The sequence below is a fragment of the Hyla sarda genome, chromosome 5 (assembly GCF_029499605.1).
Source record: "Hyla sarda isolate aHylSar1 chromosome 5, aHylSar1.hap1, whole genome shotgun sequence".
NCBI classification, from domain to species: domain Eukaryota; kingdom Metazoa; phylum Chordata; class Amphibia; order Anura; family Hylidae; genus Hyla; species Hyla sarda.
Window position 1 is genome coordinate 347,400,007 of NC_079193.1, and position 25,496 is coordinate 347,425,502.

The 25,496-nt window shown below is 39.5% G+C and overlaps 1 protein-coding gene across 6 annotated transcripts in view; it reads right to left on the reverse strand.

Moving 5' to 3' along the window:
- Nucleotides 1-25,496, reverse strand: part of CSMD3 (CUB and Sushi multiple domains 3) — a 1,342,864-nt gene that overhangs the window by 170,741 nt on the left and 1,146,627 nt on the right. For all 6 annotated transcript variants that reach the window (XM_056522623.1, XM_056522621.1, XM_056522626.1 and 3 more), the window contains 3 exons: nt 17,071-17,259; nt 9,544-9,729; nt 4,777-4,971 (listed from right to left, as the gene is read on the reverse strand). In XM_056522623.1, the coding sequence (XP_056378598.1) occupies nt 4,777-4,971; nt 9,544-9,729; nt 17,071-17,259 (570 nt within the window). The remainder of the gene's footprint in view (nt 1-4,776; nt 4,972-9,543; nt 9,730-17,070; nt 17,260-25,496) is intronic.

The window sequence follows — 25,496 nt, forward strand, 5'->3', positions numbered from 1 at the left end:
TAGGAACAACAGTCCAGCTGATGGTGCAGTTAAACAAGAAAAATGTAACAGGACAGGAAATCCGATGCATTTCAGGCTCTCAGACTACCTGTTCCGATATGTGCATCTTTCGTTGGAAGAATCAATAGAGGTTTCCTAATTTTACTGCACCATCAAGCTGGACTTTGTTCCTGATTTACCGTTCCTTTAGTTACATTAAGGAATTCAATTTCTTATTAAAACAATTAAACACAATATCATGGAATTCTATCAGAACGTTTAAAGAGTACCTGTCATGATCTTGATACATTTTTTAATCCAGTTCACTCCAACCATCATGATAAACATCCCCCTGCCTTTTTTTTATTATTATATATTTTTTGTTTTCTACCTTGATATTGTGCTGTATATTTTGCTTTGTCTCAGTTAACTTCATAGACTGGGAAGGGGCAGGCCTGACATCATCTGAAGTCTTGCTGAGAACTTCCTCCCTTACTCTGCTATGCTGCTCTGAACACACAGCCTAGAGCAGTTCAGTGTGTGATGGGCTGTGACCGCAAACACCACCCTCAGCTCTGTGCACTGAACTTAACAGTGTGTCAGCTCTGCCCAGCAGCTGCAAAAGGGAGCAGAAATATTGAACACCCTGCACTGAAGGCATCATGACTCTAAAGCTGGGTTTCCCAACCAGGATGTCTCTAGCAACAGCAAACCTACATCTCCCAGCATGCCTGGACAGCTCAACATAAGGGGGGGGGGGGGGCTCCATACACTCTAAACACTGTGGGGGACATTTACTAATCTAGTCTATTCTGGCTATGCTTATAGACCAGCGTATGTGGTAGTCTCCTGTCTATTGTGCTCCTAATTTATCAAAGGTCTCACAGCCCTTGATAAATTCTGTGCTCAGACTTCAGGGTCTACAGCTTAAACTGCATTTAGACCTGCTCCAACATGGTCTGACATTTCAGCGTATTTTGGGCAGATGCGACTTGTGGCACAAAAGTCGCACTTGATCAATTCAGCACCAATGCATTTTCCAATGCATTTCCGTCTAAAATAGACTTGTATGCATCATGTTCTAAAAATCCTCCACAGCAAAAGTCGCAGAAAAGTCGCACATATTTAGACTGCGACTTTCTGTGCGACAAATTTAGACAGGAAAAAACAGTCTAAATCCTTTGATAAATCTCCCCCTATGTTGCTGCAGGAAACAATCTCCTAGATGGACTGCAGGTAGGACCAGAAGGAGGTCCCCTGGTGGCCAAACTTTTAGGGGTTAATTTAACGCATAAAACTACAGAATTCTGTTAAGAAGTATATTATAAAACTCATTCAAAAGGCTAATCTATAGTATATTAAATTTCATGGATGATGACAGGTACCATTTAAGGGTGTATTTACATAACAATGACTGGGTATCTTTCCACACATAAACACAGTGCATACACTTTGTAATAGAATATGAAATACGGTATTATAAAGAGATCATGGGATATGTGGCGTAAAGTGGTGCTGGTCGACCATTTTTGCTATATGTGTCTTTATGTTGTGTTCGAGCAGTATGCTTATAATGTAACATTTCGGATCTTGCACAGAGGCAGAGCGGGGAGGACGTGTATAACATTCAGCTCTTCTTCATTCCTATTCCGGCCTATTATAGTCAAAGATTCCTTTAATAACCAAAGAAAACAGCGGGTTCCCACAAACAGTAAATATGTCTTATTATAAAGAAGCGCTCACTTGAAATTCCTAAAACTGATGACAGCAATTCCCGCTTGCCGTTCAAAGCATGTCAAGGATATTATACACATAGAGCGGGGGAGGGGGATTCATTGCTATGTTTCAATTTCCTTTGCATACAAAGCAGGACAAGACTGTTGGTCCTGTTTTGAGGCTGTGTATAATATTTCTAAAAATTCTTCACACACTTTGAGAAAATTCAACACATTATGAGCATTTCATTTGTATAAAGAGGCCCAACCTCACCTTTTATGTCTCACCTTAAAGTGTCATGTTCCTGTACCTGTTCCCTGTTCTCGCTACTACTGGGACCCCCCATGATCTCCAGAATGGTGTCAAAACTAGTGTTGCTCGCGAAAATTCGCAATGTGAATTTTATTTGCGAATATCGCGAATTTGCGAATATTCGCGAATATAGCACGATATATTCGCAATTACGAATATTTTTTTTTTTCACAGTACACATCACAGTGATCATCCCTCTCTGCTTCCAGCTTGTGTGGTGTAAAGAAGGCTCTAATACTACTGTGTGAGACTGGCATGGGAATTTTCGCATATGCGAAAATTAGCATCTGCAATTTTTCGCATTTGCGAATTTTTGCATATGCAAATTTTTTTATATGCCAATTTTTGCAGATGCAAATTGTTATAAAAATAAAACGCGAATATTATGAATATGTGGATTTAGCGAATATATGACGAATATTTGTCCATATATTCGCGAAATATTGCAAATTTGAGTATGGCCTATGCTGCTCAACACTAGTCAAAACTCTCCTCACTGTTTTTCAGATTGTGGGCAGTTTCAGCAGTCAGACCCCCCACCATCAAAAGCTTATCCCCAACCGTGAGGCACGGATAGGAGATATATAATTTTTTTTTTATTATTATTTTTATTTTTTTATTTTTTATTTTTTTGGATAACGCCTTTAACGGGTGGTAACTGTGTAAATTATTATATTGAGTAAACATTATTAATCATTGTGGAGTGTAAGCTGTATGACCAGTGAGAATTCCCTCATTTGTCGCTAATCAAATCGTTTATGACGGCCTACAAATTATTGTTTGTTGGCACTAGATCCTCTCAGGCATCTTCTAGCCAGCAGCAGAACAGGTAGGATGTACGAAAGAAAGGCAATTAATCTGTTAGGTGAATGCAAGTTTGAAAAATGGCTGAAAAAAATACATAGTGACCTATAAATGCATGTATAACTTACTCACCTATCCACATTTCTGCATCTTCCTCCAGCCACTGACGCACATATTCTGTCAGTGGTGGTAGGAGGACTGGGTGGTATGTTTACATGTGTACACAGCAATGTGTCTTAGCTAAATGGCTCACCGGCAGATCTGGTTGTTCAATCAGTGTACCAACCAGGGCTAGGTTTGAGCAACCAATCTTTTATCTTAGCTCTCTCTATCAGAATTGGGAAGCAGCACTCCAGAATTTCAATGTAAAAAAACATAAAATGTATTCACTGTTAGGTGTGAGCGACATTTCAAACTCACAATGAGGTCTTTCTGGACTTTGAAAGCAATGCACCTAGTGGTAGGACTACAACACTGTGCCCATTGATTTCTTCTTTTTTGGACATAATTTAAATACAGAATATCATTTGAATCTTCTCAACTTGTCAATAACTCCATCAGTTTTGGTTTCACCAATTTGTTTTTACATGAAAAATGAGCCTTGTAAGAAAGTTGCCATATTAAATGGGCACTGTCAGGTTTAAAAACTTTGAATGTGTTTTCCAAACATTAACCTTTCTAATATGCTTCATAATAACATTTTATTTCCTTTTTAAATAAATAATATAAAGAGACCACTAGGAGTCCTCAGACTATCCAAAACATAATCCTGTCTAGCTACAGCATCATCTTTGTCACAGCTGAAGCACAGGCATGGCCAAAGTCCAGGAAGTGAGGGCGGGACTAGCACTCCTCTGTGCTCACTCCTGTCCGGCCTATCAAACTCCAGTCTGAAAACAGAGAGGAGGGGTTACAGAGCAGCGTGCTGTGATTGGATGAAGAGACCCAGCACAGCAGACTCAGGGAGGATGATGAGTCATGCAGTGTGAGGACATGCCGCCTCCAAAGCACAGGATGACAAAGCAAGAAAAAGTGTATGTGATAAATATAGGTGATAGACACATAAAAATTATATGTACATTATTAGGATTAGGTACTGAGTAACATATACCTTTTTAATAAAAAAAATATTTTGTGGGATATGACAGGCTTTATCTAGCATTACTCCCAATACTCCATATCCCATCTAGTCAAGCCTTTCCCTTAGATATTTTAAACTTGTGAAATCTGGGATGATCTGTCTATAAATCCCATGTGCATCATGTTGTTTACTGTTACAATCTTGCAATCTTACATAGTAAGTCTAAGTTTTCTAAGGGATAAATAAATAACAAAAAAAAACTGAATTCTTGCAAAAAAAAATACAAATAAAAAAAATACAATCTACGTAGTGTAGCTATTTCATTTGCAATGTATACAGTGAAGAATTCGACAGCCGTGTGCTGACTTCTGAGAAGCAGAAACCAGTGAAGCTGTTTCTAGGGACTTCCCAAGGGCGAAAGGGTCAGCAATGGAATTCGGAATGAGCTTGCTCGCTTCAAAGACGACATTGTCAAGCTCAGATACCCCACACAAAATGTGATCCGAGCACCAAACATGAGTCTATGCAATCTCTCAGAGAATGGAATGTGGCATTTCTTCTCTGAATGAAATATATATATATGTATTTGCTTTGGATTTGATAAAGGGAGGAATCCCGAAAGCTTGTCTCTACAAAATTCTGTCCAATAAAAAAGGTATTAGAATTGTATACTGCAACATTATTTGATTTGCATCCGCATCACTGGACTAATATGGCCACTCAAATTTACTATATATATATATATATATATATATATATATATATATATATATATATATACACTTTTTTCTGACTTCCCATTTCATCATTACCCATCTGTATAATTTATTATTCCAAATGTAGGCTATTTCAACGTCCAGCACGGAATAATCTTCTATACATACTTTGGCAGTGTGGTCTCTCGTTCCTCCAGCTCCATGTTCCATTGGCAAGGCACTGAATAGATGCTGGTCCCAAACGGAAGTAGCCTGGATCACAGCTAAAGACGACTTTTGTTTTGTATTCATAGTGGGATCCATTGACAATGCGCCACCTTCCATGTTCCAAGGTAAAAGAATTTATGCTTGGACACGTAACAACTGTAAGAGAAGGTAAACTGAGCTATAATATACTGGAACACATACAATAGTTTACAATAAAAGAGAAAAAAGATTCCTATAGAACACAAAAATATCAACTGAAAAATAGAAAATGGTAAAAAAAAAGTTTCCTAAAAAATATATATTTTTTGTATTGTGACATATTCTAGGTAAATGCTGAAAGTTCAGTTGTTACCTAGCGTAAAAGAGTCTACACATATGTTTTAGAAGTGGCCTGTGAAAACCTTATTTGTAGGCACCATATACTGTAGGAGTGACTCTGGGGATTGGATAGGTGCTACTGCGTTGGGCAAAAAGCTGTATAAATACAGTACCTATATAGCATACATCGTATATATATATCAAGATATTGCTAACTGATACATACAGTAATTTTTTGGAATACAGAGAACTCATAGCATGATACCAAAATGTTCAAAAGCTTGACATGGTAGGGAAAAAAAAAAAACACATGATAGAACTTGAAGGGGTATTCTGAGTGAAAAACAAAAGAGATACATGACAGATTGCTGGGGGTCCGGCCTTTGGGATTCTCCTCAATCTCGAGAACAGGGCCCAACTTCTTTGTTTTGAACAGAGCTATGGAGAGATGGGGACCTATTCTTATTCTTAGGGGTACTGTCCTTATTCTTAGGGGTACTGTGGTGCTTCAACGTTCTTAACATTTTGTTCAGAATGCTCAGAGCCAGAGGCCGTGATCGTGATGTCACGTCCACGCCCCCTCCATTCATGTCTATGGGAGGGGATGTGCTGGCCAACACGCCCCCTTCAATAGAAATGAATGGAGGGAGCTTGGCATGATATCACAAGGGGTGTGGCCATGACATCCTGACCAATGACACAGGAACTCAGCATTTATTTAGAATGCTGGGTGCTGAGGGAGATTGCGGGGGCCTTAGCAGCAGGACCCCCTATACCAGACATCTTATCCCCTATCCTTTGGATAAGGGATAAGATGACTAGCAGCGGAGTACCCCTTTAAGATCAGAGTGAGTCCCAGCTGTCTGACCCATATTGATCTAACACCTATCCCCCATTCTGTGGCTATTGGATAAATCCGTTTAACTCAGAATACATCTTTAATGTAATTGGATGAAAATAGAAAAGACACTCGGCTTTACTGGAGAAACAGCGCTTCTTTTGTCTGTAGGCTATGACTGGCATTGAAGCCGAGTCTGTTTCATTTCAGTAAGACTAAATTACAATACCAGACACAAAGAGGTAAGTATGTTTTTTTTTTCTAATCTTATCATCCCCTCTTCATATTAATTATGCATGTGAATAATGGCAAATATGTCTATACACTTCTGTGGATACTGGACATGTGAGTGGGAATGATTGACAAGTGACAGATGCTTAGGTACTTTAGCAGTAATACTTCATTGGTGAGAAATACTTTAGAAGTCTCATGCCTAGATCTAAAATTTCTATGCAACTTTGGTTTACACGTGTTAATGCCAAGAAAGAAACCATGACATTAAAAATACATTAACAGCTCAATTGCCTAACAACCTGGAAGTCTACAATAGTATCTCTGTTTAATAAGCTTTAGTTGTAGAGGATCCAGTTACATTATAGCTAATGAGAGGATGACTACTCCAGCATCTAAGTGGTTAATAAGGTAGGCTTTCAAGGATACTTAGGGGTTCATTAGCCATGGAGTTGAAAGATTAAGACAAGAGTGAATGCATATGTCATGACACAACTAGCTTGTTTCATGAATGGATCTGTTCTAGTGCAGCAAAATTCCCTTTCTTCTCATCTACCTTGAGATCTAAAGAAAAGGCTCAAATTGGATAAAACCTGAAGGAATAATGTGTATATCTAACATAGATATATGAAGTCATTCCCCTCCAAGTGCAGATGTAGCAAGCCTTATCTTGATCCTAATGGTGTGTTAAGAGAGTAACTTATCCTGACTACAAGAGTTCAGTACAATATCAAGTTGCACAAACCTAAGGGCAAAACGTCAATGGCCTTATCTGGATCCTCGGCACGTTTGGTTAAACATATCCTGACACAAAAACAGAATAACGCACTCATATGGTGTCCATATTAGGACATCCTCGGGCATCATCCTGAACTCCGTCCTCCCTCAAGCAAAACTCCCGCCTCCATTGGGCAAAACTTCGTCCTCCCTCCTCCCTCAGGAAAAACTCTGTCCTCCCTCCACTCTCAGTCAAAACTCTGTCCTCCCTCCTCCCTCAGGAAATACTCTGTCCTCCCTCCTCTCTCAGTCAAAACTCTGTCCTCCCTCCTCTCTCAGTCAAAACTCTGTCCTCCCTCCTCCCTCAGGAAATACTCTGTCCTCCCTCCTCTCTCAGTCAAAACTCTGTCCTACTTCCTCCCTCAGTCAAAACTCTGTCCTCCCTCCTCTCTCAGTCAAAACTCTGTCCTCCCTCCTCCCTCAGGAAATACTCTGTCCTCCCTCCTCTCTCAGTCAAAACTCTGTCCTACTTCCTCCCTCAGTCAAAACTCTGTCCTCCCTCCTCTCTCAGTCAAAACTCTGTCCTCCCTCCTCCCTCAGGAAATACTCTGTCCTCTCTCCTCCCTCAGGCATAACCACATCCTCCCTCAGGAAAAAATCCTCCCTCCCTCATCCAAAACTCTGTCCTGCCTCAGGCTGAGAGGTCTGCAGAGTGTGAGAGAGGCCACACATGGGAGCATGAATGCATAGTGCAGTGCTTCCCAACCAGGGTTCCTTCAGCTGTTGAAAAACTACAACTCCCAGGTGTGAGGCAGGACATAGTTTTGTCTGAGGGAGGAGGGAGTTTGGTCTGAGGAATGATGGAGGAAGGAGTTTAGGCTGAGGGAGGACTGAGTTTTGCCTGAGGAAGCAAAGAGTTTTGGATGAGGGAGGAGGAAGGATGGAGTTTAGGATGATGCCTGAGTATGTTTAAATATGGACATTGGACACCATAAACAAAGATCACCATTGTATCAATATTAAGTGAAATATGAGAATCTATCCAAAGGCAATGACCTATATTAGACGGAATGTATTGTTCTTTACTACAAAAGGAGAAATATCATCACTTTCTTGCTGCCTGAGCCACAAGTCATCAGGGCAGTCCTTAGCCGTTTCTTCCCACCCCTCCAACCTTTATTGAAAGATTTATAGATCCCTAAACCATCAGAGGGAGAGATCTATCAATTCAAGGCTGGTGGTCCTGGGAGAAGACTACCCCCATGAATCATAGTTCAGGCAGCATGAAAATTATGATATGTGTCTTTAACAGAGGTTTTAGACTTTATAAGGTTCTTATGGTGTCTCATACTGTGAGCATCTTCAGGGATTGGCTGTAATCTGAGTCCAGCAAGAAGCGCTCAATACCCATGTAGAGCCACAAATACAGGATTGAAGGAGTTAAAGGGGCATTCCAGTATTTTACAACGTATCCCCTATCCCCAGTGCTTGTGGGGAGAGCTGAGGCGCCAGGCAGGAGAGAGGGGGGGGGGCTTCCAGCAGTCGGACCCACAGCGATCAGACACTTAACCCCTATTCTGTTAAGGCTGTTAAAGGATAGGGGATAAGATGCCAGACCGCGGGGGTCCCGCCGCTGGGGACCCCCGGGATATCGGCTGCAGCACCCCGCTTTCATTACTGCACAGAGCAAACTCGCTCTGTGTGTTATGATGGGCGATACAGGGGCCGGAGCATTGTGACATCATGGCCCGCCCCCTTATTGCAAGTCTATGGGAGAGGGCGTGATGGCCGCCACGCCCCTCCCATAGACTTGTATTGAGGGGGCGGGCTTATGATGTCACAAGGGGGTGGAGCCGTGACATCAAGGTTCTCCAGCCCCTGTATTGCCCGTCATCATGCACAGAGCGAGTCTGCTCTGTGCAGTAATGAAAGCGGGGTGCTGCAGCTGAGATCCCAGGGGTCCCCAGCAGTGGGACACCCACAATCGGAGATCTTATCCCCTATCCTTTTGATAGGGGATAAGATGTCCTGGGAAGGAGTACCCCTTTAAGTACCAGGGTTTCTCTTTAAAGGAATTCAGTCAATCATTGACTGGCAAGATGGAACCAGAAAGTGAATATCAGCTTGGACCTGGTGAGTGTCAGAATGGCAGCATATGGGGCATGGGGCAGGGGAATAATGCTTTAAACTTTTTTTTTAACCTTAACCTAGCCTTACTGCATTTAATAGGAATGTCCAAGTAATGTATAAATAGGTTATGTCCTCCAGAGTCGGTGAAGGTCTTTATAGATGGATGTAAGCAGACCCCTATTGACTTCAATGCTCTTCATTGAGTTTCCAGAACTTTTCACAGCAAGAACCGAGCCGCAGACTGTACTGTACCTGTTGTCAGAAATTCAGTGAACCCCAAAATAGAGCCTAACATTTTACAAGACAGTTAAAGTGATGTTTGCATGGATGTTACACAGAAGACTTTTACAAATCTTTCCAATGCGTAGAATAAAAGCATCCATTGCTGTATGTGTCTCCCATCTGCCGCCGATGTATAAAATATTATGCTAATTCACTACATTTACACATCGATGGTATAAAATCTTTTGAATAAAGCTCTCGGCCTCACTTACCTACACACCGAGGAGTTTTGTTATGATTGCTCCATGTGCCATCTGGCTGGCATATGGCTTGAGTGAGCTCTTTGGATGATAACTTAAATCCATCATTGCAAAAATAAGTGACACTTGTACCCACTAAGTAATCTGTCGCCAATATGCCTCCATTTACAGGTGCCTTCGGAATCCCACATGATATTGCTGTGAAGAAAGCAAAGACAATATGACAACAGTAAGAAGGTGCTATCACATTCATGAGATTAAATCTCATAGTAATTGCATTCCATGCGATACAACGTGTTTCCCAGCTCACAGGCTGCTTCGTCAGGCCACGCCTGATGAAGTGGACTGTGAGCCTGGAAATGCGTTGCATGCTAGACCATTAAAGTTGTACTTTGTATCTGCATCCTGGTTTGATCCATTCAGCGCCTGTCACCCTGCTTACTTCCATTGAAGCTGTCTCTACCTCGTATTTGTCTGCCTGGGCAGGTGGGCTGCAGAAGGATCCCTTTGTTTCTACATGCTATTCCATTGTTGTATATGGTGTGCACGGCCAACGGGGGTAACTGCAAACCTTTCCCTAGTGTTTCCCCCATTTTCTAGATTATATTACACTATGGGGTGCTCCTGTCCCTTCTCTTAGGTTTCCAATAACTCAGGGCACTGTAGTCCACTCTAGTCTGGTGGAGACCAATAACTCTGTCCTGAGTTTTCTAGTGTATCAGGGAATCCAGAAATTGTGGCAAAGCAATACTAGAGATAGCATTGGATTGGGGTGGACAGAGGTGGCCCTCAATGCTATTTTTCTTGGCATGATTGAGTTTTTTTTTTTATTTTTTATATGCTATTCAGGGTACTAGCAGAGTGGCCACACTTATGTTGTCCACCAAAATAACTTTAACATTAGATCCACAGGTAATGTAAGATCCCATTTATATCACGTCCATCAATGCCGTATACATTCAACCTATACGACTAAAGGTTTTCTTGATAAATGTCCCGAAAATGATCATCGTGTATATGTAATGGGCTGATGAGAATCCAGTCAAAAAACTATAGGACTAGAGGCCCAGATTCACTATTATACCCTATTATACAGCGCAATTATTGGCCGAATAGACCGACATCCCCCTATGTATTGGGGCCAGCAATAAGCTAAAGAAGGAGAAAACCCATTCATCGGCTGATCACTTTGTTTTGCCCAGCTTAAAGATCATCTTTTATTGGTCCAATGTAATATGGGAAGTGCGGCCCTGATGATGGCAGCAAAGGGCCACATGAACGATCCAGCAATTGTTCGTGGGACCCTACTGGCACAATAGTCAAACTTTAAAATAGACTTAATAAATGAGAGCTATGAGATTGGTACAGGTTAAAAAAAACTTTTAAGTCATGTGTGGCTTTAAATATCTGCATACTCTATAGGCCGTCTGCAATATACGTGCTTCAGCCAAAATCAGAATTGTGTGCACCTCATTTTCATGTGAATGTGCATCATTTCCATATAAATGCACAATGCTTTGATGTGTTTGTAGATGTCAGCTTTCTCCTTACCAGGCGCCCTTCATCGTAGAAACATAGAAACATAGAATGTGTAAGCAGATAAGAACCATGCGACCCATCTAGTCTGCCCAATATTCTGAATACTATGAATAGTTCCTGGCCCTGTCTAATATGAGAGGTAGCTTTATACCTATCCCTATCTTATGTGAAGGATAGCCTTATGCCTATCCCTATCTTATATGGAGGATAGCCTTATGCATATCCCTGTCTTATATGAAGGATAACATTATGCCTATCCCTGTCTTATATGAAGGATAGCCTTATGCCTATCCCTGTCTTATATGAAGGATAGCCTTATGCCTATCCCTATCTTATATGAAGGATAGCCTTATGCCTATCCCTATCTTATATGAAGGATAGCCTTATACCTTTTCCATGCATGCTTAAACTCCTTCACTGTATTTGCAGCTACCAGTTCTGCAGGAAGGCAATTCCAAGCATCCACTACTCACTCAGTAAAGTTATACTTCCTCTTATTATGTATAAACCTTTGCACCTTATATAATATAATGTGTTTTTTTTTTATCTCCTCTCCTGCTTTACCATGTTGATTCTTTTTATGCATAGGAAAGCTTCTATCATATCCTTCTGTCTTGTCTTTCTTCTATTCATGTTAATGTCCTTTAACCTTTCCTGGTAAGTTTTATCTTGCAGTCCATGTACTAGTTTAGAAGCTCTTCTCTGATCTCTCTCTAAAATATCTATATCCTTCTAGAAATATGTCCTCCAGTACTGTACACAATACTACAAGTGAGGTCTCACCAGTGTACTGTACAATAGCATGAGCACTTCCCTCTCTCTACTGCTAATACCTCTCCCTATACACCCATGAGCACTTCTCTCTTTCTACTGCTTATACCTCTCCCTGTACACCAAAGTATTCTGCTAGCATTTCCTGCTGCTCTGTTACTTTGTCTTCCTACCTTTAAGTCTTCTGAAATAATTACTCCAAAATCACTTTCCTCAGATACTGAGGTCAGGGCTGTGTCAAATATTCTATATTCTTCCTGAGGGTTTTTATGTCCCAGGTGCATTATCTTGCACTTATCCACATTAAACTATAATTGCCAGTTGAATTTCAGTTTAGGAAAGGGTCTACTATTATCCGTCCTTTGTCCAGAGTGTGCTTATGTATATATATATATATATATATATATATATATATGAAAAGCTGAAGCAGCACTCTCAAGCAAAGTCAAATCTGTGGGTGCAGGCAGACCCAGGGACCCCGGTCCTGGGTTCAAAATTTGCAGAAACAAAAAAGGGCAGCTACAGCACACCAGAGTATCCAAAAATGAAAAATGTGTTTTATTCCAGCTAAAACATAAGACAACGTTTCTGTGGTCTCACACCACCTTTCTCAAGTCAACTTTTCCTTTTTGGATACTCTGGTGTGCTGCAGATGCCCTTTTATATATATATATATATATATATATATATATATATATATATGTATATATATATATATATATATATATATATATATATATATATATACATATATTATTTTATTTTTCACTTAATGACATTTTTTTTGTTTTCTTTAATATTTTATTATTTTTTAGTTTTTTCTTTTAGTTTATACCAGACTATGTGTGCAACTGTAGGGCATACACTTGCATATGTTGAGGGCCATAAGTTCAGGAGATGCATGCCAAAAGTGGTCTGCATTGCCCCAAATATCTTCATGACCCAATGTGAATACAATTCCAGGTTGACTAAGCAATGGGACTAATTAGTCAGTATTTAGCCCTTAACAGCTTGAGTGGTAGAATGAGTTGACTAAGTTCATAAATTAATGTGTACATAAGAAAAATTCAAATGTCTAAATTAGCAAAATTGTAAATCCATACAGATATTGTAGTTTTCTCACAAACTGAACCAGACTTTGTTCCGCTTCTCTGCTCCTGACTTGTACTTATTTTTTATTTTTTGCAACCTGACCAAGCAATATGCCCTTAACTTTGTGAAATGTATCAAGCGGCATTCTCCTTAATTGATTTGATTGGCTCAAACATGTTATCTCTTGAGGGCCTCTCTGCAAATGTCAGACAAAACTGGATCCCATGAATTGTATTGTAATTTCCATTATCTTGTTAACATCTTAATTCGCACATTCAATGGCATAATAAGCTCAGTGACTGTAACTAAGTGAAGCGTGTGCGGTATTTTCCCGATACCTATACTGAAGAATTAAGGAATACTTTCCAATGGGAAAAAAAATGTTTTTAAATCAACTGGTGCCAAAAAGTTATACAGATTTGTAAATTAATTCTATATAAAAATATTAATCCTTCCAGTAATTATCAGCTGCTGTATGCTCCACAGGAAGTTGTGTAGCTCTTTCCAGTCTGACCACAGTGCTCTCTGCTGACATCTCTGTCCACATCAGGGACTGTCCAGAGCAGGAGAGGTTTGCTATGGGGATTTGCTTCTACTCTGAACAGTTCCTGACTTGGACAGAGGTGGCAGCAAAGAGCACTGTGGTCCGATTAGAAAGAATTACAAAACTTCCTCTGGAGCATACAGCAGCTACGAAATAGAAGGATTAAGAGTTTTATATAGAAGCAATTTATAAATCTGTATAACTCTAGCACTAATTTATTCGAAAACATCTGTTTTCCACTTGTTTTACACCGGAGTACCCCTTTAAGTCTAGAAATTCTTCTGCTGTGCTCCATGTATTATGTGTATGACAGAGATAGGGTTAATATTTTATAAGGATTATTCCCCCCCCCCTCCATCTCTCCTGCCAGTAATGACCATTGTTAAAGTGAAACACCAGTTTGAAGTCACTTTAATGATCAGTCATTGTGTCACTATCGATTCACCCGATATTCACCTGCGGCCCCGTGGGAAATGTTTACATTTCTTGCAATTTCCTATCTGGAACAACTAGCAGGATGTCAGTTTATGTTTCATCAATGAAGCAGGTGAATAAATTCCCTTCAAGGACATAAAAAGGACCAGGACAGGGTATAAGCAAATGGTGCAACAATGGTACCCCACTTTCCTTTCCTTAACATGGCCTAAACTTATGTCATGGCATTAGCTCGGATTATATAAATGAACATAGATAATGTGTTATTTAGGCTCTTCAGATCGGTCCACTTTTATCTTTCCTTATAGGGGTACTCCGGTGGGAAACTTTTTTTTTTTTTTAAATCAACTGGTGCCAGAAAGTTAAACAGATTTGTAAATTACTTCTATTAAAAAATCTTAATCCTTCCAGTACTTATTAGCTGCTGAATACTACAGAGGAAATTATTTTCTTTTTGGAACACAGAGCTCTCTGCTGACATCAGGACCACAGTGCTCTATGCTGACATCTCTGTCTATTTTAAGAACTGTCCAGAGTGGGAGAAAATACCCATAACAAAGATGTGCTGCTCTGGACAGTTCCTAAATGGACAGAGATGTCAGCAGAGAGCACTGTGCTTGTGATGTCGGCAGAGAGCTCTGTGTTCCAAAAAGAAAAGTATTTCCTCTGTAGTATTCAGCAGCTAATAAGTACTGGAAGGATTAATATTTTTTAATAGAAGTAATTTACAAATCTGTTTAACTTTCTGGCACCAGTTGATTTAAAAAAATAAAAAAGTTTTCCACCGGAGTACCCCTTTAAACTTAGTAAGGCTCTTAGTAAATTCACATGGTCATTGTGCTCCGTCCTGTTTAGGACCCGTTCTGCCCCTTTTTTTTTTTTTTGGGCCCAAAAACAGGCTCCACCAGGTCACTACCGTGTCCAGATGGATCCCATTGACTTGAACGGGGTCTGTCGGGGATCTGGTAATTTGCATGCAATACAGTGCATTTTTTTCCCCATTTTTTACTCCGATGGAAAACCAATCACAGCTCAGCTAAAGAGCTCTGGTAAAGTGAAAGCTGAGCTGTGATTGGTTCTTGTTGGAAAATCCCTCTATTTTTTTCTCTCACACAGTTTGATAAATCTCGGCCCGTGTCTGTATGTCTGTATGTTCCAGCATCACTTCCAAACAGCTAAAGACATTTCCATGAAATTTGGTCACATGTTACTAATATGTCAACTACAAACAAAGGATAGATAAATTAACCCTTACCCACTCCCATGTGCCACAATCAGGGTTTTTGTTTAAAGTCCCATGCAAGTCTATGGGAAATGTATGTTCCAGCATAACTTCCAAATGGCTGGAGATATTTTGATGAAACTTAGTACACATGTTACTTTTAGAGTTAAAAGTATAGTTAAATTTATAGTTAAAAGTATAGATAAATAGTTAAATTAACTCTAACCTACCCCCTTATGTTTTTGTCTTAAGTCCTATGCAAGTAAATAGGACTTCCAGTACCTTACTCCAAGCTCTGCTTTGCATCTCCTGGTGAGTGCATCAGCCCGGTCACACCCCTCCCGCATGACACACCCCATTTTGCAAAGCCACACCCACAATTTAAGCCACACCCATTTTATTTTCTACCCGTTTTGTGCATTGGTCCGGCTTGCAAATCATGCCCACTTTCACCAAACCACGTCTCCTTTTTAAATAGAAGTAAATGGCAAATCTATATAACTTTCTGCCACCAGTTGATTTGAAATGATGTAGTTTTTTTTCCCTCTAGAATACTCATTTTATAGTAAACTGCACTTTATTCACTGACATAACAGGCAACATTACAATACATTTTGGTAACATAAAATATAACAGTGTATGAACTCTGAGAAGGATTAGAATTTTTGCTATTAACCTAAAGAATGTTAGGCCCACATACAAATCTGCAGTTTGCCCAACAATAAGGACATTTCTCACTGAATTTTCTCTGCGGATCCAAAGGATCCTAATGGAAATTTCACTCAGAATCTCCAGAGTGTGAACAGGGTCTTACAGTACATTGAAGGATGCAAGATATTTATTTATTTAAACTGAAAATAAATAAATAAATAAAATAAAAAAAAACAAATAAATTAATTAATTTATAAATACATACATTGCTATAAGAATAAATAAATTCACATGTAAATGTAGGTAAATGTTAGATATATAAATAGATTAAAACATTGGTATATATATATATATATATATATATATATATATATATATATATATATACCGTATTTTTCGCCGTATAAGACGCACTTTTTCTTCCCCAAAACTGGGGGGAAAAAGTTGGTGCGTCTCATATGGCGAATACACCCCTATCGCGGCGGTCCCTGCGGCCATCAACGGCCAGGACCCGCGGCTAATACAGGACATCACCGATCGCGGTGATGCCCAGTATTAACCCTTCAGACGCGGCGATCAAAGCTGACTGCCGCGTCTGAAGGGAAAGTGACAATAACCCGGCTGTTCAGTCGGCTGTTCGGGACCGCGGCGGTCCCGAACAGCCCGACTGAACAGCCGGGTTAGTGCTTACAGGACACCGGGAGGGACCTTACCTACCTCCTCGGTGTCTTCTCCGTTCACGGATCCCCTGTATGGCCGGCGCTCTCCTTCCTCGTCATCACGTCGTCGCATACGTGCATCGACGTGCGTAACAACGTGATGGCGGCGACGGAGAGCGAGGATACCCGGCCGGCAGCAGAGACATTCCGGAGCGATGGGGACACGGCAACTGCGATGGAACGACATCCAGGGCAGCGGTGATGGGTCCGGAGCAGCGGGGACACGTGAGTATTACCTCCTATGCAGTGGTCTTCAATCTGCGGACCACCAGATGTTGCAAAACTACAACTCCCAGCATGCCCGGACGTTGTAGTTTTGCAACATCTGGAGGTCCGCAGGTTGAAGACCACTATTGGGTTCAAAATCTTTATTTTTTTAGATTTTGCACCTATAAATTGGGTGCGTCTTATACGCCGGTGCGTCCTATAGGGCGAAAAATATGGTATATATATATATATATATATATATATATATCTATATATATATATATATATATATGAGATAGCTAGACAGACAATAAATAGATAGATAGATTCATAGACATATTGTTTAACCTAATATTTACCTTGGCATGCAGGAACAGGTGCATCCCACGTATAATAACCATATGGTGTTTTTTTACAGACAGCCGTGCTTTTTCCAATAAGTCTAAATCCTCGATCACAGGCCCAGCGGACCATACTGTTCAGTTGTCCACCTGTCTGACTTATAATGAATCCTTGTGGAGGAGACTCTGGGGTGCTGCAATAGTGAGCTGCAAAATACAGATGATTGAATACAGTTTAGTCATTAAAGAATGAAAAAATAAAATAAGACTGCCATAACAAATACACAACATGACCAAGGAAGCAGCCCGATGTTGCCTTGTGGACACAGACAATTGTCATTTTTAGAGTTTTTTTCCTTGTCTTTGAAGAGACATGGGGGAGAATCATCAAAACCTGTGCTGAGGAAAAGTCATCCAGTTGCCTATAGCAACCAGAGCGCTTCTTTCATTTTTTAGAGGCCTTTTCAAACATGAAAGAGGCGACCTGATTGGTTGCTATGGGCAACTGCACGACTTTTCCACTGCACAAGTTTTGATGAGTCTCCCCCATTATTCTTTTATTTTCCATCCACAGAGACATATGAGGATATGTTTTTGGCAAGACTAATTGTAATATGTAATGACATTTTCATTAACCATAAAATATATGGGTAAAAAAAAAATTAATAATAATAATTATATATATATATATATATATATATATATATATATATATATATACACACATATACATCTCTGAGGGGAAATTGAGCAATAAAAAAATGGGCACAAAAAAACTGTCAAAAAATGATTTAAAAAATGTAATAAATGTGAATAAGCCCCCTCCCCCAATAAAAGTTGAAACCATCGCAGGAAAATTAAAAGGTTATAGGGCGTCAGAGGAAGACAATTTTAAGCCTACTCATTTTAATACAAAAAGTTAACATTTAAAAAAATAAAACAAGCTATATAAATGTGATATTGCGGTGATTTTATTGACCAACAGAATAAAGATAACACGTCATTTTAACCATAAAAGTAGACACAAAAACCCCAAAATTTGCTAAATTGCTTTTTTTATTATATTTCAATTCCGCTCTACAAATATTTTTTTTGGGTGTCGCCATAGATTTTGTGGTAAAATGAGTGATGTCACATAAAATGTAATTGATCTCACATAAAGCAAGACCTCATTTGGCCCTGTAGGTGGAAAACTGAAATACTTATTGCTGTTAAAAGATGAGGAGAAAAAAAATATAAATTTTAAAGGATTAAAGGGTTAAGGCCCAAGTGGCCATGTCTTACATATATGTCACATGTTGCCAAAGAATGTAATATAAAATTAAGTACTGTTACACATTAGTCATATAGATTTTGTGTTATTTTTTTTATTTTTTTATTAACCTGTTAAAGGGGTATGCCGATGGAAAACATTTTTTTTTCTCAAATCAACTGGTGTCAGAAAGTTCAACAGATTTGTTAACTACTTCTATTAAAAAAACGTAATCCTTCCTGTACTTATCAGCTGCTGTATGCTCCATAGGAAGTTGTGTTGTTCTTTCCAGTCTGACCACAGTGCTCTCTGCTGTCCAGAGTAGGATCATAGCAAATCCCCATAGCAAACATCTCCTGTGCCAGACAGTTCCTGACATTGACAGAGGTGTCAGAACACTGTGGTCAAACAGAAAAGAACTACTCAAATTCTTGTGGAGCATACAGCAGCTGTAAGTACTGGAAGGATTACAATTTTTGTACAAGTAATTCACAAATCTGTATAACTTTCTGGCACCAGTTTTTTACTGGAGTACCCCTTTAAGGACAAAGGGCGGACAGGTGAGCCCTTGCATTCTGGTACTTAAGGACCAAGGGCGTACCTGTACGTCCTGAATCCTTAAGTGGCTTTGAAGAGTAGTGAGTGTCAGTAGCCTCACACTCACTGCTCATGCCAAGCCGCAGTGATCTCTCTGCTGCCCAGTATTTAACCCTTTAGATGCCATGATCAATGCCAATCATGGCATCTAAAGTGCAAGTTAAAGATGCCAGCAGCTGAGTGGAGCTCATGGACCCCCCTGCAAAGTGAAGTCCTTAAGGCCAAAAGGGGCTTGGTCCTTAAGAGGTTAAGGTGTTCCGGTGTTAACGCCATGGTCTGGGCCTAACAAAATGTTTCCTAGTTACTGTAATGCCCCGTCTGGCAGTGATCAGGTCCTTCGAAATGCTGCCAAAAAAAGTCCTTCAAAATGCTGCCAAAGTTTTTTTATACTGATAATAGCTTTATATTTTTATATTTTCTTTCTTTTACATAACATTAGGGTTAATATGTCTCTGATAGCTAAATCGCTGTATATAAGTTTACAGGTCTATATATTTTTTTTTTCTCATCCTACTTTAGAATCCTTATATCCTCACAAGAAAGTGCACATCTTGTTATTACAGATGTCTGGTTATTGTGATGGTACAACAGATGTGCAGTATCTCTGCCACAATTCACATGAGATTAATCTAATTATATCGAAAAGAGAATCATTTCCTAATGTGGAAGCTTGTCTGTACAAGTCAACCATGAAGTGCAAGAGATAGAGTTGGAGTTTTTTTTGCATAACAAAGTGTGGTTTCCTTGGAGACCACAATCTTCTGAAATGTTGTGACAGACCTACATAAAAAAAAACAAAAAAAAAACATTAAGAAGTAACAAGCAGATTTAATACAAACCGGATCAAATCATGTAAATTATAGTCAGTTTCATATAGAGTTTTCATACCGAGGAAATGGAAAAGTTATCAAACAATTTAAAAGGTTGCAGATCTGAGAATATGAAATAAGAGAAATATTTCTATAAACTATTTGGTGCTTGCTTGTTATTTGTAACTTCATTGGAACAATGTAAACTTTATGTGCAGATGTGCTGGATTTACAGTGTAATACAGGGTTCCGTAAGGATGCAATGGTCTCCAATATATACTGGCCAATTATACTTATAGTTTGATGGTCTCTATAGTAACATTGTTTGAAAGGTTAAAAAAAACACAAGAGTCCATCAAGTTCAACCTAAAACTTTACTGTGTTGATCCAGAGAAAGGCAAAACTCCCCATGAAGCTGATGCCAATTGCCCAATGACAGAGGAAAAATTCCTACCCGACTCCAATATCAGAATAAATCCCTGGATCAATGTTTTATCCCCATAAATCTAATATCTATAGCTTGTAAAATTATATTTTTTCCAGAACCCCCCCCCCCCCCTTTGAACTTGTTTGTCAGACATCACAAAATGATGTGGCAATCAAGATGATCATTTACTCATCAACATATAAATGATCCGTCTCAGGGACAGAAGTAAAGCTGTTTGTAGCTGTAACAACACAGACTGGTCACTAGACTGTAGAACTAGGCCTTTTTTTCTTAGATACTGATGATTTCCATTAATCTGATACCTCTAGGACTAATGGTAGGACAGAATAGTGGGACTAGTCCATAGTTGTGCAAGAAATTCCTACAAGCAGGTATCACATGCCAGAAGCAAAAACAAAAATCAACTCACATATAGACAACAGTATAACACACTGACTGAGGGAAATGTCTGACTACAAAAGGACCTGAAAGCCTATGAAGCAATAGTCCACTTTACACCAGAGAAACTTTAAAAACTAATTGATAACATAGCCGCAATGAAAAGCAGTGGGTGGCTCTTGAGAGTAGGGTCAGTGGAGTTGACCCCTTGTCAATATTGTGGCTGGTCGATGTGCCCCCCGCCTTTCGCAAACCAGGGAATGTCACTCTGATATTAAATTCCATATTTCAAGCTCATTCCTCGTATCTGAGGAAACTGAGCCTATACTCCCCAGGTGGCCCGCTCACACCACTCTTTGGGAACCTGACATTCCCCCCGGCACTGAACTCGCGTACATTCCTTACATACTCCAGAGACATGGGAACGTCCTTTCACTCCCTCATAACTCATGTGGGATTGAAATTTCTTTCTGACATCACAGAGGGGACTTCATGCTCTACACTCCATATATTCCAATACAATTAGCTAAAACATTTTTACACCTCCCATAATCGCGCTCTTTTGCTGCATCGTCCGCTCACAAAATTTGAGTCTCTATGTGTGTCCTCCTCTTCAATATCGCACGCTGTTAGTACTATCTATGGCCTTATTTTAGACACATACGCACTGCAGCCACTGTCCTTCCTATCTGCCTGGGAAGCTGAGATTCAGGAAAGTATCCCAGATGAACACTGGAATCGAGCTCCGACCCTCTGCCACAAATCCTCCATCTCCAGCAAAGCCCAGGAAACTAACTATAAGATTCTTACCTGGTGGTATAGAGTGCCTACCCTGTTGTCCCGCATCTACCCGTCCGTTCCAGACATATGTTGGAGATGTGGACAACAGGGAGGGACAATGTCGCACATATGGCTCACATGCCCTGTCTTAGACTCCTTTTGGTCCCAGGTATTGGAAGCTATCACCCGCCTGACCTCACTCCCTATCACTGAATCCCTGACCGCCACATTGCTGTCTGTACTCCCCTATCCCGCACCCCGCTACCCCACTAAATTGGCACACTTTCTATTGATCGCAGCCAGAACAGTTATACTTCGCCTCTGGAAGTCCACTTCCCCTCCTACGTTCTCGTCCTGGCTGACCGAGGTATCCCACATATGTCGCATGGAGGAACTTCTGGCAGATTCCAGGAGACACCTAAATCAGTTTCACGCCACCTGGTCCCCATGGCTGACATATATGGCCTCACCTGACTTTAGAACCCAATATCTGGAAGGCACTGACTCTAGAGCCCCTACACCCACATGCCCTTGACATTCTCTCCATCTCGTTCAGTGTCACTCACTTATCTACACATGACTTCCTTCTCCGGTGATGTCGCCCCAGCTCACGAGGTAAGATCTACTTTGCCTGTACATTTTCCTTCCTTCTTTCCCCGCCTTCCCCCCCCCCTTTTTTTTTTCTTTCCTCCCTTTCTGTTTTCCTATTGTTTACTGTGCGGTAAAAGTGATGTTATATTTATTATGTGGGTCAGTACGATTATGGGGATACCCTTTTTTGGGTTATAATGTTCCGACAGCCGGAACTTTTTTATTTTTCATCTGACGCCATTGAGTGAGGGGTTATTCTTTGTGGAGCAAGCTGTACTTTTTATTGGTATCATGTTTGCAATACATGCTACCCTTTGGTCTTTTTTATTCTATATGTATTAAAATTGGCAAATTTTACACTTTTTTGTTGTTTTTTTCACAGTATTTAACCGTGTGGGATCATTTACTTTATAGCTTTATTGTACACGTAATTACGGACGTGGCAATACCTAGTATGTATATGATTTGCGATTTTGTTTTTTTTATGATAATACAGGGCTTTTACTGTTTTTGACCGCAGCACTGAAGGGGTTAACTGTCAGGATCGGAGTGCAGATCCGCTCCTGACAGTTGCGGTGGGTGCCCGGCGATATGTGATTAACATTCTTTAACTTACAATTTAAGGGATTTCTAAAGACTTGTCTATCTAGGCCACTTTAAATGCAGTGGTCAAAAATTAGTCATTTGCAATTTTTAAAAAATACACAAAATTACAACACAATGGTTGAAAAGAATATGCAACATTCACCACCCTCAGTTCTGTTCTAGAAGCCTGCCTTACAAAGTCAGAAATGGTGTTGTGAAGTCATTTTCTTACTTTTAGTGGACTGATAAATTATGTGCAATCTCCAAAAAAACCTACAACATACGGTAAGTGAATTTCCAAATGACATATCAAATAAATAATGATAAATCTCCCCAAGGACTTTCTGTACTGGAAAGCAAAATCGGATACAATAACAGGAGGCCCATTTCAATATTTGCTATTGGGTACCGCTTTATTTTATGTATGCCACTGACTATAAGCATGTGAAATTGTCTTACGAAAGATCTTCATTGCCCAAAGTATTAACAGTAATATTTCTAACTCATAGAATGGGATTCATATAGCTGGAAATAACCATTTTACTATAAAGGCAAATATAATTTGTTATTGAGAAAATTGAACTACAGGTTTGTTGGATACTCAAATAACATACATATGCTACGCAAGACATCTTTCTTTCATTGGCCTCAGTCCATCATTATCGTGGCCATCTGATTGCTTATCACATGTATTGATTCCGTGAGGGCCACCACCATTCAGATGTCATGGCAAAGAAATTAAGTTTTAGAAACTCTTATTATAGATTGACATTTTCCTATCATTCTTCATGCATTTCTTAAATGTCACATCTTCTGAATCCACAATAAAATATGACATTGAGATGTGGAGATAAATTGTTATATAAAAAGGTCTTTTAATATAGTTCAAACCAACCACCAATAAGACATTGCACTTGCTGGAGGCAATGAGAATTAGCAAATGGGCACATATATATAATGCAATATGTAAATCTGGAAAATTCCCTAAATATGTTAACAAAAATTAACAATAAATAAGAATTCATGGTCGCATATTTGGCCTTCACATCGGCGGGTCTGGGTGACGTGCGAGCTGATAAAAGAGAATTCCAGCCAAATTAAATTACCTTTATATAGCTGCCCATTTTAAAGTTATGTAACTTTGTAATGTACAAGTGTAATCTTTGCTGAGCACCCTGTTTCTCTCAGCTTTTCCTCCAGGCAGGAAGTTCAGTAGATCTTATCACACATGATGACTAGCGTCTACAAGTAGACCACATGTCACACTCTCTTCTCCTCAGTTCAGAGAGCTGGGCTTCAGTGTGCCATGTGTGATTGTCCCTGATTTGCTCACACACCTCCCTTATCTACATGCATTGCTCACTCTCTGAAGGCAGCCCCTCCCTGCAGCTCACACAGGTAACAATGGGGGCTATGAGGTCAGATTTGAAAGAAATCAACTGGGATCACTTTAACAGTTTGTTGCTGGGTAGCTAACCTTTGTTTTTTTTTTGTTTTTTTGTTTTTTTTAAAGAACAATAAAAAGCATTAAGAGCTGAGGTACAATGAGAAAAAATACCAAGCCTGAGCCTAACAAGTAATTGACAAGACAAAACAAAAGTCATGCTCGAATAGCAAAATAAAAATGCTGAAAAAAATAAATAAATAAATACTTTTTTTTTAAATTCTGTTTACTCTTAGTGGAAATCATCTAGTATGTCCTATTATTTTATGTATTTCATCCATTTGAATCCAAAAAGAAAACCTGGATAGCTATAAAAAAAAAAAATGAGTTACAGTGTGAGGACAAACCCCCACAAGGAACGTTTAGTATAGGCTGGCACAGGACTCACCCCAGTCCACCTCCACAACTCCGACGCGTTTAGCCAGAAGCGGCTTTGTCGAGGAGTCTATACTAAACCTTTAGCCTATACTAAACGTTCCTTCTATGTATATTATTTTCTGCTGCTAGTCACTACTTACCTTTGCTGCTATTCATTTCTTGCTGTCTATACCATTGCTGCTATCTGCCTGTTGTTTGTCACTGTTTATTATTAGCACCATATTGCGTGACCCAGGCAGTACACATATATACATATCCTTTTCCCCTGTGGGTTGCATGTTTATGTCCTTGCCCATTCACTTGCACGATATATTTTTTGCATTTTTTAACTCACTTGAGTGCTGTGCTTTATTTGTTTTTGCTTTGGTTATCAAGTTTTATATATTTTTTTTATCACATATTTTCTGTTTTCACTGGCCACTGTGTGATATTTAGATCCCCACACGTATTGCACACTTTCTTTGTGCATATTCTGCACGACACCCCTCCCCCTCCCTCTTCCCTTGTCTTGTGCATGCAAACCCTGTGTATATTAACTTATTTATATGTATGAATTGCAGCTTACTATCAGCACTGTGACTCTCTAAGCATTTCTTTATATTTATTTTTATTTTTCATTTCTTCTATTGGCATACAGGCTTTCTCACCCCAGTATCCACCTTACATTTTATTCTTTTTTATATATACGTATTTTTATTCTGATATAACCTTTTTATGAATTGATTCTGTGGTTTCTACACATATACATATATATATATATATATATATATATATATATATATATATATATATATACACACACACACACATGTATTTTTTTTTTAAATATATATTATAATAAAATTATTTTTATACATAATTAAACTTGTTACAAGTTATTTCTAATTGGGGTATATTCACAATTTTGTTGTGTGGTTCCTCACACCTGTAGGTTGTTGTTTCACTTGCTAAGCAACATAAATGTGTGCAGACTACAGCAATCAATGGCAAAGCCACCAGGTTCGGGTACAGACACATTTATTGTAAGGTCCCTTAACACTGGTTATGATGGCTATATTGGATGGTACCTACGTCTTCAAAAAGAATACTGGTTGTGGCCTAGCATTTTGTTAATAATGTGGGTTGTCGCCATTCGACAAACATTCTTAGAAACAGTTTTGACTACAGGAATAGCTTAATAGA